Raw genomic sequence first — 13,145 nt, 5'->3', positions numbered from 1 at the left:
TCCCAAGGGTTGACCTTGCACAGCCCTTCAGGGCTGCATGGGGGACACTGGCAAGTTTCTGGGGGCTTGCAGGGGATGGGGGCTTCCCTCATAGCTCAGTTGGTAAAGAATCCGCCTGCAATGCAGGAGACCCCAGTTCAATTCCTGGGTCGGGAAGATCTGCTGGAGAAAGGATAGGCTACCCACTCCAGTATTCATGGTCTTCCCTGGTAGCTCAGTTGGGAAAGAATCTGCCTGCAATGCAGGAGACCTGGGTTCAATCCCTGAGTTGGGAAGATCTCCTGGAGAAAGGAAAAGGCTACCCACTCCAGTATTCTGGCCTGGAGAATTCCATGAACTGTCTAGTCTGTGGGGTCGCAAAGAGTCAGACATGACTGAGCGACTTTCATTCACTCACTGCAGGGGATGGGGCAGTCAGCCGGCCTTGACTCTCCCCCGCTCTGTCCCTGCAGATGGCGGGGTGCAGCCCGGGCCCGTCCCCAAGTCCCTGCAGAAGCAGAGGCGCGTGCTGGAACGCTTGGTCAGCAGTGAATGTGAGTACGGCCGCCAGTCCTGTGCTAGCGACACCTTTGGCCATGCCGTCGCCCCCACCACCCCGGGCTTCATGTCTGCGCCCCCCGACCCCCCATCAGTCCAGGCCCGGCCCCCAGGGTCTCAGAGGCTGACAGATCTTCTGTCTAGTCCCTTCAGGGCTATTGGTTGGGTGTTGGTGTTCTGGGCTCTGGGATTTGAACCCCACCCACTGGGAGCACATACACACTGGAGGGACGAGAGGGCAGTGTAACTGTCCCTGATGGAGAAGGATGCTGGGGCCTGTGATGGCTGTGAGCCAGCAATGGCGGGGAGGTGGGTAGCCCGTGAGGGGCAAGGAGGTGGATGCTCCAGACTGAGTGAGCGGACCTCATTGGCAAAGGCCTGGGAGCACCCAGCTGGGAGTGGGGGCTGCCGCCAGCATGGGCTGTGGGGAGGTGGGGATATCGGGCTCAACTTGGGGGTGGGGGGTAATGAAGATTTGGGCACGTGCCTGGCACATAGTAGGGCCTTGGAGGATGCGTATTGGCTGGAGGGGCTAGTAGGTGGCTGGGCTGCAGGGGTCAGGACTGAGGGAGTACGGGGGTCCGAGCAGCACGGACGGAAAATGTTCTGAAGAAGGGTCCACATGGAGCCTGGCTCAGGCAGCCCCCCAGGACTTGAAGGGCGGGGGGACACTTCAGGGGAGGGATGGTGGGTCCCCAAGGCCAGAAGGCCTCGGCAGTCCGGCCTGCCTTTCTCTCCTCTCATTGTCCGGGCCCAAGAGGGGTTGCCTGTCTCCAGCCTGACCCCGACACAGCTGCTGCCCACCACATGCCCATCTCCACGGGGCGGCAGTGCTCACGGTCTCACCGACCTAGCGTGTGTCCTCTCCTGTGCTTCAGCCAAGAGCTACATAGCCCTGGATGACTTTGTGGAGATCACCAAGAAGTATGCCAAGGGCATCATCCCCGCCGACCTGTTCCTGCAGGACGATGATGATGACGAGGTGGCGGGCAAGAGTCCCGAGGACCTACCCCTGCGCCTGAAGGTGAGCCCTTGGCCCGGGCCACCTGCCCGCCCGGGTGCCCCCCAGGAAGCTGTAGGTGGGAGACCTCGCCCAGCAGGGAACCTCCAGGGCTGTGTTGCTTGTCCTGGGGAGGCCTGTGCCGCCAGGTCGTCCACATAGCTGCATAAGGTTGCGTCCTCGTGAAAGGAGGCCTCCTGCACACGCTCAGGCTCTGGAGGCAGGGGCACTGTTGGGGTCGGACGGGCCCAGTGGTTGCTGGACGTGCACGGGCATCTTTGCATCTTTCCCTGAAAAACGCCGTGTGGGGAGCAGGGTGCTGTGCGCTGGAGACCACCTTTCACTTAGACTCCATCCTTTGGAAAAATTGTCCGTTTATGGCCCAGAGGAGAGGTCAGTTCCTCGAAGGTGCCTCCCCCCAGAAGCAAAGTGCGGTCTTGTGTTCAGGAGGGCTCTACAGTTGTGCCTGTTTATCTGGATCTGCAGGGGTTCAAGGAGCGAGCGGGTGTGGAGAGGGTGGCAGGGGAGGTGACCGAGGGCAACCTGAAGGTGGACGGGGGTGGGGAGGAAGCTCGTGTTCACCACCGCCTCCCACCAGCGAGCAGCCGTGATTACAAGGGATGAGCACGGAGCGTCTGGATCTGTGCCGACAGCCAGGAGTGGCCACTCATGCCCCTGGAGTCACAGCTTTTGTTTTCCTGGCCATGTGGTTTGTGACTAAAGGGGGCAGATATAAGCCTTGGTGAAGTGTGACCATGCCCCACTTCACCAGTTTCCCCAAGTTCAGCTCAGGGGGTTGAATTTGTCTTCTGTTATCTCCCTTTGCTGAGAGCACCAGGATTTTCAGAAGTCTGGCCGCCTGGCCCCAGACAGGTCCATCCCCATGCGTGGCCAAGGGGACCCAGCCAGCACAGGGGGCCTCTGGGCAGGCAAAGCATCGCAGAGCCCCTGGCATTGGTCCCCCAAGAGTCTGTAGGGTTCTGTGCTTTCCCAGCTCCTGGGCCCGTGTAACCTGCCCACAGTACAGTTGGAGTGTGAGCAGGGTTGGGGCCGGTGATGGGACGTGTGCTGGTGTGTCCTCATCCCAGACACGGCCTCAGTGTAAGCCCCGTGCTAGGGGCTGAATATGGGGGCTCAGAAAGCTGCCCTCGTGGGTCGAGAGGCCACCTCTGGGAAGCAAGTTCCTCAGAGAAGCTGCAGCCCAGAGGGTGGGTGTGAAGGCCACGCTCTGGACCAGCAAGCTTGCTGAGAGCCCCTGAGGGCAGGTAGGGCGTCAGGGTGAAGGTTCTGAGGCGCAGGGTCAGGACGGCCCAGGAGCTGGACCAGGGAGGTCACCGCTTTTATTGAGGGCCCACCTGGGGGCAGGCCTGGGCTAAGTGTGTTCCAAATGCCATGAGAGAGGCATGTTCTTACTAACACGAGAGGAAAGGTGGAGCGTTTGCCATGGTTCTTGGCTAAAGAGGAGGTGCTCCCCAAATGCCAGTGAGGGTCAAAGGTGAGGGAAGAAGACCCGTGGGCCAGGCGGTCCCGGCCTGGACAGCCTAGTTTGCGTTGTCCTGGCATACTTACTAATAATGCCTGCTTTCAAAAGCATCTCAGTTTGGACAGCAAGTTATGTCACATTCCTTACGGGCGACAAACTCGGTGCTGTAAGATGTCTGAAACTCCTTTTTGTGAAAAAGAGATTTAAAGTATCCTGACAAGAAATAAGGCTATTTTTAAATTTTTTTCATTTTTTGCAATTGTTGTCAGAGCACTTTGATTGCTTTACAATTTATCTCATTAAAAGTGTTTTGGAAGGCTTCCCTGGTGGCTCAGTGGTAAAGAATCTGCCGGGCAATGCAGAGGACACAGGTTCGATTTCTGATCCGGGAAGATCCCACATGCTGTGGAGCAACTTAACCTGCAAGTACAAGTACTGAAGCTCGTGCACTTAAAAGCCTGTGTTTCACAACAAGAGAGGCCACTGCAATGAGAAGCCCATGAACTGCAACGAAGAGGAGCCCCTGCGTCTGCAACTAGAGGATAGAGCCCACGCGGAAACAAAAGACCCAGCTCAGCCAAAAAAAAAAAAGTGTTTTGGAAAGAGAGAATGAATTGGAGCAGAATGAATTTCCTGGAGCTCAAAGCTGTCCCGGCCTTTATTAACCACCCCCTGGGGACAGAGAAGGGGCATGTGCCTGGGGAGGGCCCGGCACCCCCAGTGGAAAGTGCCAGACACCCCTCTGCAAGCTGACGTGACCCCCAGGGATGTTCCAGGCTCCAGGCTTCTCCAGCCTTTGTGACAGATGAAACCTTCTAAAAGATGGATTCAGAAATGTCTTAAAATCCTAACAGTGTTCGCATCACATTATTGAAAGTCCAGCACGTGGACATTCGCTCAGGTCTGAGCAGGGTCTCAGTGAACCAGCCCGGACCCTCTGGGCGAGCAGTGGCCTCCTTGGTTGGCTGCTCAGGTTGGTACCTGGCAGTTCTCTTCAGTTTTTTTCCGTCAGCCAGGCGTGTCCGTGGTGAAGGCTGCTGGTGACCGCAGCCCGGGTCAGGGTGCCCTTTCCCGTCCTGTCATGAACTGACTCCCTACTCGTTTTTTAAAAACTTCTTTCCTGCTCAAAGTGAAGTTCATTTTATTTGGACTGCCTCTACAGAAAAGGTTTCTAGTCTCACAATTTGGTGGGGTCCCAAGTAGTAGGGCTTGGGTAGAAGCGACAGGGGACAGAACAGGGACCTTAAAAGACAGCTCTGGTCACGGCGGCCACAGGGGCTCACTGTGCCAGCAGAGGCCAGCACTGTTGGACTTCAGGTTCTAGAAGCTTCGTTGTCTTTTAAATGTCCTCTCAACCATGTGATTGTGTGGTCTCAATAGGCAAAAAATAAATAAATAAATAATGTGAATGGTTTTGAGCATTAGGAGTTTCAGGTTAATTTTAAGGTGCCAGCTACTTGGATGCCTCCAGGCCAGCTCCCCCAAAGCTGTTCAGCACTGACTGTGCAGAGGGAGAATGGAGGCAAGAACAGGAGCACCGGGTGCCTTTGGTCTGTCTGGTTAGAGAGGCCCCATTGACAGGAATTAGCAGAGCAGACAGTGGCTGACGCACGCATGGGCTCTTTCTGTTGCTGGTGTGTCTGGCTTTTGGTCGAAGGGGCTCCTGCAGAGCTGGAGCAGGTTCTGGAGACACTGGTTTGCTGTCTGGCAAGTGTCAGATGTGTGGGTGATACCACTCTAATGGCAGAAAGTGAAAATAAACTAAAAAGCCTCTTAATGAAGGTGGAAGAGGAGAGTGAAAAAGCTGGGTTGAAACTCATTATTTAAAAAACAGGGGATCATGGCATTTGGTCCCATCATTTCATGGTAAATAGAAGAAAAAGTGGAAGGAGTGACAGATTTTACTTCTTGGGCTCCAAAATCATTGCGGATGGTGACTGCAGCCATGAAATTAAAAGATGCTTGCTCCTTGGAAAGAAAGCTATGACAAACCTTGACAGCATATTAAAAACCAGATGCATCACTTTGCTGACAAAGGTCTGGATAGTCAAATCTATGGTTTTTCCAGTAGTCATGTGTACGTGTGAGAGTTGGATCATAAAGAAGGCTGAGAGGTGAAGAATTGATGCTTTCGAATTGTGGTGTTAGAGAAGAGTCTTGAGAGTCCCTTGGGCTGCAAGATCAAACCAGTCCACCCTAAAGGAAATCAACCCTGAATATTCATTAGAAGGACTGTTGCTGAAGCTCTAATACTTTGACTACCTGATGCAAAGAGCTGACTCATTGGAAAAGACCTTGATGCTGGGAAAGACTGAGGGCAAAAGGAGAAGGGAACCACAGAGGATGAGACGGTTGGATGGCATCACTGACTCAGTGGACATGAATTTGAGCAAACTCCAGGAGATAGTGGAGGACAGGGGAGCCTGGTGTGCTGCAGTCCATGGGGTCACAAAGAGTCAGACCTGACTTAGCAACTGACCAACAACAAGTGTCAGAAATCCCCACCAAGGCTGACTTTATGGTATTCGAAGTTCTTTGGTACCCCACTCCAGACAGGGTGAGCACTGGGTCTCCTCCTGGGGAAGCTGGCCCTAGTGAGCTGGGGGAGCCCGAGCTGGTTTGTTGGTTTCATCATTTTCTTGCTTGTTCTGAAACAGAGGGTAAGTGGACTGTTAGTTGAATGAGGAATGCAGCTCTTTGAACATATACAAGTGGGGTTTCCCAGGTGGCTCAGTGGTAAAAGAATCCGCCTGCCAATGCAAGAGACTCGAGAGATACTGATTCGATCCCTGGGTCAGGAAGATCCCCTGGAGCAACCCCCTCCAGTGTTCTTGCCTAGAGAATCCCATGGACAGAGGAGCCCTGCAGGCTACAGTCCATGGGGTCGCACAGAGTCACACACAGCTGAGCATGCATGCACTACCCCATGTGGGTGTCTATAGAAGTGCACACACACGTGGGTGTCTATAGAAGTGCACACACACACACACGTGGGTGTCTATAAAAGTGCACACACACACACACACACACACATTGTTAAACACTCCCGTTGAAAGGTTGTTGTTGAATCACGCGAATACACCAGGATTCTTGGCCCCTGGTGGAGAAGAATTCAATCCGGAGCCAGAGACGAGGCTTGATCGCTCAGAGCTTTTGTGTGATAAAGTTTTATTAAAGTATAAAGGAGATAGAGAAAGCTTCTGACATAGGCATCAGAAGGGGGCAGAAAGAGTACCCCCCTGCTAGTCTTCAGCTGGATGTTATATAGTCACTAGCAGTCTGTTAATGAAAGAAAGGAATGTCTTAAAATTCAGAATGGCACCAAATGGTTTATCCTGGGCCATAAAATAATTAACTTGAATCTTAAAGAAGGGCAGACCACCATACAAATAGTTTAATTTACATAGATTAGGGGAACAATATCTGAGTATAATAAACTGGTTTGTCAAGTAGGTTTTGGGCCAAGAGGCGGAACTGACTTGGAGACGGAGTTTGGGGTAAAGGCGTAGTACATTAGCATAGCTTAAGACAAACATTTCCATAAGAAAAAGGCATTGGTTATCTCTAGGCTCAAGAATAGCTAACTTCAGGCGAAACCAGGTGTCATTATGGCAACACTGTATTTTAAGAGAAACCTCTCTTTAAATTTGTATAGAGAAGGAAAAAAATATTGCTAGTTTGTTTCCTCCTGCGGCTTAAGAGAGATAAAAATGTCTGACACTTGCAGGCTATTTCTTCCATTTGGAGACCCCTCTTTCCTTGGGGACCCCTTGATTTCCTATCAACCTGCCTAGGAAATGACTCTCTCACCGTTTCCCCTGTAAGCCCAGGTCCCTCTTACCTGGAAAACTCACTCTGCCAGCTACTCCCGGGAGTCCTGGTCATCCAGAGTTGACCCCAGCCTCTTGGGCAGATGATGGCCACACCCCAATGTTGCCACTCAGTTGTGGTCCCCCAGGATCCCAGCTCCTCCTTTGCCCTTATGTTCATGGGGCAGAAAGAGTGTGTCCCCAGGACGTAGATGGAGGCGGGGCTGCCCACCTCACCCGGCTACTGACCGGGCTTCCATCACATTGCCCCTCAAATGGGCTGTGGGCTCAGCTGGGCTTCCCTGCCCTGACGTGGGTCTTCCTCACAAGGACCGCCCCTCTTCAGCATGGTCCAGTCCACGCCCTTGACCTCCTTGCGTGAGCCCTAGCACGGTCATGGACACGTTCTCTTCTCAGCTCCTTCAGCTTCTCTCCTGTCTCCCCGGGGCCCTGGTGGAGCTGAGAGCCTCAGGACCAGGCAGGTGTGGGGGCCGCCCTGGATGGCAGGACCGTCCCTGCCTCCTGCCCGAGGCTGGTCCCCCACTCGCCTCCCTGCCAGCCCCTCATTCCTCTTCTCTTGTGGGAATGGACAAGTGTTTCCGCTGCCCTTGCCTCTGTGTACAGTCTGTGGGGGGCAGTGGGACACGAGGCGGGGAGCACCCCCCGGGGGCTGTGTGTCTGTTCTGAGCACACGGGTGTGCAGGGGTGGGTGGTGCAGGCGGCGGTTGTCGGGGCTTCTGCTGCAATGAAAATGTCACATCAGCCCTGTTACAGCTGAATCATTTCCATTCACGTGGCGTGAACTCTCCTTTCTGGAGTCCCCGCTCCTGGGACGGGCAGGGCCCAGGGTAGGCTGGTAAAGCAGCACTTCCTCTCCCCTCCCCCCCCCGATCCACCAGAGACAGAGGCTCAGGAGGTGAAGTCCACATCACAGGGGTGGCTGAGATGCAAGTAGCCTGGTCCTCTGTTGTCTTTGCAAGTGTGAGGCCCCATGGGGAGGGAAGAGGGGGCCAGGTGGGCTCCCCGAGGCACCCAAGATCTCACAGGGGAGACTGGCACTCATGAGCCTGGAGACCCTTGTGGACAGTCGGGTACAGTCAGGGACTAGGGATGGGCAGGAGGTAGAGGGCAGACCCTGCGGGACTGGGTAGAATCAAGGGCAGGGTTGTGGGGGCCATGTGGAGCATGAGCACCTAGAGAGAGAGCTACAGGTGGAAGGACTTTGCAGACCAAGGGACCCGCTGTTGGTTGAAACAGTGGGTGAGTTCACTTTGCCCAGGGCCAGGCCTCGGCTTCAGGGAGACTGGAAGGGTTAACCAGGGAGCAGCGACGTGGCACAGAGCGGTCCGGGTTCTAACACCCCTCCTTTGTCTCCACCCCTCCTCCCAGGTGGTCAAGTACCCCTTGCACGTCATCATGGAGCTCAAGGAATACCTGATTGACCTGGCGTCCCGGGCGGGCGTGCACTGGCTGTCCACCCTCGTGCCCACCCACCACATCAACGCCCTGGTCTTCTTTTTCATCATCAGCAACCTCACCATCGACTTCTTCGCCTTCTTTGTGCCCCTGGTCGTCTTCTACCTATCCTTCGTCTCCATGGTCATCTGCACCCTCAAGGTTTTCCAGGACAGCAAGGCCTGGGAGAGCTTCCGCGCGCTCACCAGCCTGCTCCTGCGCTTCGAGCCCAACCTGGACGTGGAGCAGGCCGAGGGGAACTTTGGCTGGAACCACCTGGAGCCCTACATCCACTTCCTACTGTCCGTCTTCTTCGTCATCATCTCCTTCCCCATCGCTAGCAAGGACTGCATGCCCTGCTCAGAGCTGGCCGTCGTGTCGGTCTTCTTCACGGCCACCAGCTACATGAGCCTGAGCACCTCGGCCGAGCCCTACACCCGGAGGGCCCTGGTGACCGAGGTGACGGCCGGCCTGCTCTCCCTGCTGCCCACCATGCCCGTCAACTGGCGCTACCTGAAGCTCCTGGGCCAGACCTTCTTCACGGTGCCCGTGGGCCACTTGGTCGTGCTGAACGTGAGCGTGCCCTGCCTTTTGTACGTTTACCTGCTCTATCTGTTCTTCCGCATGGCCCAGCTGAGGAACTTCAAAGGCACCTACTGCTATCTGGTCCCCTACCTGGTCTGCTTCATGTGGTGCGAGCTGTCGGTGGTCATCCTGCTCGAGTCCACCGGCCTGGGGCTGGTGCGGGCGTCCGTGGGCTACTTCCTCTTCCTCTTCGCTCTCCCCATCCTGGTGTTCGGCCTGGTGCTGATGGGCGTGGTGCAGCTGGCCCGCTGGTTCGTGTCCCTGGAGCTCACCAAGATCGCTGTCACCTTGGTGCTCTGCAGCGTCCCTCTGCTGGTCCGCTGGTGGACCAAGGCCAACTTCTCGGTGGTGGGGATGGTCAAATCCCTGACGCGGAGCTCCATCGTCAAGCTCATCCTGGTGTGGCTCACGGCCATCGTGCTCTTCTGCTGGTTCTACCTGTACCGCTCGGAGGGCATGAAGGTCTACAACTCCACACTAACCTGGCCGCAGTACAGCTTCCTGTGCGGGCCGCGGGCCTGGAAGGAAACCAACATGGCCCGCACCCAGATCCTGTGCAGCCACCTGGAGGGCCACCGGGTCACGTGGACCGGCCGCTTCAAGTACGTGCGCGTGACCGAGATTGACAACAGCGCCGAGTCGGCAGTCCACATGCTGCCGCTCTTCCTGGGTGACTGGCTGCGCTGCCTCTACGGCGAGGCCTACCCGTCCTGCAGCCCTGGCAACGTCTCCACGGCCGAGGAGGAGCTCTGCCGCCTCAAGCTCCTGGCCAAGCACTCATGCCACATGAAGAGGTTCGACCGCTACAAGTTTGAGATCACAGTGGGCATGCCCTACAGCGGTGCCAACGGCAGCCGCGGGCCTGAGGAGGACGACGTCACCAAGGACATCGTGCTGCGGGCCAGCAGCGAGTTCAAGGACGTGCTCCTTCACTTGCGCCAGGGCAGCGTCATCGAGTTCAGCACCGTCCTGGAGGGCCGCCTGGGCAGCAAGTGGCCCGTCTTCGAGCTCAAGGCCATCAGCTGCCTCAACTGCATGGCGCACCTCGCGCCCGCCCGGCGGCACGTGAAGGTAGAGCGGGACTGGCGGAGCGCCGTGCACGGCGCCGTCAAGTTCGCCTTCGACTTCTTCTTCTTCCCCTTCCTGTCGGCGGCCTGAAGACGCGCCCCCTGCAGGAGCGGCGGTTGCGCGTGGCTGCCAGGACCTCCCCCGTGTGCACCCCCCCTCACCCCCACCCAGCTGGACCGCGCCACACTCATCTGTGTGTGTGTGTGTGTGTGTGTGGGTGTGCAAACGCAGGGCTTCGGAGACCGTCAGTCGCTCGCAGCCGGCTCGCACCTCTGTAAACAGGCTGACCGCTGTAGCTCTGTCCACCCTGAGCGCCCGCCGTGATTGGAAATTGCATGCACGGCCTCCACTCGTAGCCCCGACCTCTCCGCGTGCAGCTGGTGTGCCAGCCAGACTAGGATTCCGGCGCCCGGAAAGCACTTTATAGACACTTGTTCTCCTGCACCTCCTCCACGCACGCCCCCCGCCCCCCACCCCCTCATTTACTTCCGTTGGAGTTTGCCCTTTGAATAACCAGTAGAGCTGCTGTGTAAACTTGATAGCCTTTCTTATTTATTTGATCGCTGCTCAGCCTTGACAGCTGTTTGCCAAGCCCGGAGGTGGGGGAGTGGGCCTGCAGAGCTGCTCTGTCACGTGCCTGGGGCCCCACCTGATTCTGAGATGGAGGCCACGGCGGGCAGAAGCCCTGAGCTCTGCATGCAGCAGCCTACCCGCCTGGAGGCTCTCCTGCCTGGTGGGTTGTGGGTGAGTTTGCCAGGGTCTTGTCCGAATCCACAGGGACCATCCCTGGGTAGATGCAGTTTTGATCCCTGGGCCAGGAAGAGCCCCTGGGGAAGGAAATGGCTACCCACTCCAGTATTCTTGCCTGGAGAATCCCATGGACAGAGGACCCTGGCAGGCTACAGTCCATGGGGTCGCAAAGATTTGGAAATCATGGAATCTGGATTGCAAACCCTTCCCAGTGCTCAGAAAAGCTAGACTATGTTCAGAACCAGAAAGCAGAAAGTCAAGGTCCTGAAGCAGCTGAAATAAAAACCTTCGATGAAATTTGTTGTCCTTTAAGTCATTTTTTTTTTAAAGCGCATGCTAGAGAATCTACAGGTGTCTACACTTGCACTGAATTACGCACAAGTACAGTTTGAGTTACAAAGAGCAGAATTCTCAATAAGCAACCCCAGCCCCACTGGGCTAGGGACCCCACCACCCAGCTGTCCACTCAGTCCTTACTAGGTGTGAAATGCACATGGTTACAATGATTTGAGAAACTCAGAGCTGCTGAGAGGGTTCATTATGGTTGTTCGTGACTCAGTAGCTGCCGCCTTGTTCAGGAATGTGTTTTTTGAAACCATATCCTGTATTCAGAAATGAACGATGATAATCCCATAGCATTATCATCAGAACTTGAGCCATGCTGGGGGACTCGAGCAGCTTGGGGTCCCTCAGAAACCTTAGTGCCCTGGGTGGGGGTGCCTGTCTGTCCTGGTCCCTTGGGCAGGAGGACATGTCCGCCTGGGTCCCTCTCGTCCTGGCAACCTCTCCTGCCCCCTAGTGGGCCGTGCCCCCACCCAGTGAGCAGCAGGTCCAGTTCGTTGTGTGGTCAGGAAACCTGGAGTTGTTCACACATTCGTCTGTGGTCGGGACTTGGTTCAGGGAGCGGCTGCCTCCGTTTTGAAGACTCACCTCAGCGTGGTGGCCGGCAGCTGCGTCCCTGTACAGCCGACCCTTCCTGTTTTGTCCTCCAGCCTGGTCAGTCTGCCTGACATCCCATGTGTTGGGAGGTGCTCAGGAGGGCAGTGGCCTCAGAGCTGTGTGTTTGCTCCCAGGTTTCTTCCCAGGCAGTGAGATGAGGTTAAAGGTCAGCCCCACCCCTCTTCTGATCTGGAGATTTGTGAGGCCCTGAAATGCGTTCATAGTTCAGCTCTGCCTCCCAGACTCCCCACGGATGGTCCAGTCGGGGGGAGAGGGGCAGGCGGAGTTGCCTGGTTTTCTGAGTGAATGCAGATGACCTCATCTCATCCTTCTGGGCCTGGGGGAGGTGCCGTGACAACACTGATCCGCAGAAAACAGGTTCGGGAGAGGAGGTCACACTGAACAATGGGGCCAGAATTAGACCGTGGTTCCCTGGGCCACAATGTTACTCTGCTCCCCAGCAGAGCTGCCCCCTAGGAGCAGAAGGTGGGGTGGTCTCATGGGGGGATTGCCCTGGATCGGCCGTTCAGCCCCTGTCCCCAGGTTTCAGCATCCTGATCTATAAAATGGTGAGTCTGGGTTAGATCAGTTGTTTGCAAAAACTACTGGGTTGGCCAAAATATTCACTTGGGTTTGTCCATAGGAGGGGACAGAAAAACCCAAACAGACTTTTTGGCCGACCTAATACCTAGCAATGAAACCCTTTTTTAAAAGTTAGATGTACAGAACTCCAGGTGAAAACAGTGTTATTTGTAAGTTTCGATGTAACCTACACAGCAGATGAGAAAGGAGGCCACCTGGCTGGTTCGAACCCCTTGTCCTAGCTGTGTGACCTCAGACCCTTTCCAGGCCTCCAGTGCCTCTTCTATGACTTGGGAATGTAAGAGAGCTGGCCTCATTGGTTGTTTTTATGGACTAGACTAGTTAATTTTATTGCAGGGTGGTCACAATAGTGTCAGGCACTAGTAAAATACTGATTTGTGAATGTTTTAAACATAGTTAAACATTCATGGAACTTCAGAACCGATTAAGAACCTTATATAGGCCCTTGGGCTTCCCAGGTGGCTCAGAGGTGAAGAATCCACCTGCAAGGCAGGAGATGCAGGGTCAATTCTGGAGATGTGGGTTCAATCCCGGGTTGATCCCCTGGAGAAGGAAATGGCAGCCCACTCCAGTATTCTTGCCTGGAAAGTTCCATGGACAGAGGATCCTGGCAGGCTACAGTCCATGGGGTTGCAAAAAGTCAGGTATGACTGAGCACACACATACATACGTGTAAGCCCTCACCAGAAGAGTGTCCCTTCTAGCTTTTTAAAAACGTAACCTTTGTGAAAATAATTCATGTTTAGCTGAACAGAACTTACTGGAGTGGCTGAATCCCAACAGGAGCCTGGTGTTGGATGGTGCTCTGTCTATACCCTCTCCCCCAACACCACACCCCCCGGGACCCACTGTCTTGCCTTTCTCTCTGCATCACGACTTTAATTCCTCATGGCTACACATCCAGAAAAGGTTGGCC

At 55.4% G+C, this 13,145-nt stretch overlaps 1 protein-coding gene across 1 annotated transcript in view; it reads left to right on the top strand.

The window, feature by feature from the left end:
- Window positions 1–10,984, top strand: part of WFS1 (wolframin ER transmembrane glycoprotein) — a 32,597-nt gene extending 21,613 nt beyond the window's left edge. The window contains exons 6-8 of the mRNA XM_055589072.1: window positions 453–533; window positions 1,416–1,561; window positions 8,219–10,984. Of these exons, the coding sequence (XP_055445047.1) occupies window positions 453–533; window positions 1,416–1,561; window positions 8,219–10,027 (2,036 nt within the window). The 3' untranslated portion in view covers window positions 10,028–10,984. The remainder of the gene's footprint in view (window positions 1–452; window positions 534–1,415; window positions 1,562–8,218) is intronic.
- The last annotated feature ends 2,161 nt before the right edge of the window (window positions 10,985–13,145 follow it).

Source organism: Bubalus kerabau, chromosome 7 (genome assembly GCF_029407905.1).
Source record: "Bubalus kerabau isolate K-KA32 ecotype Philippines breed swamp buffalo chromosome 7, PCC_UOA_SB_1v2, whole genome shotgun sequence".
Taxonomy (NCBI): Eukaryota; Metazoa; Chordata; class Mammalia; order Artiodactyla; family Bovidae; genus Bubalus; species Bubalus kerabau.
Note: the sequence above shows the minus strand (reverse complement) of the source record. Positions and strands in the feature narration are given on the sequence as shown.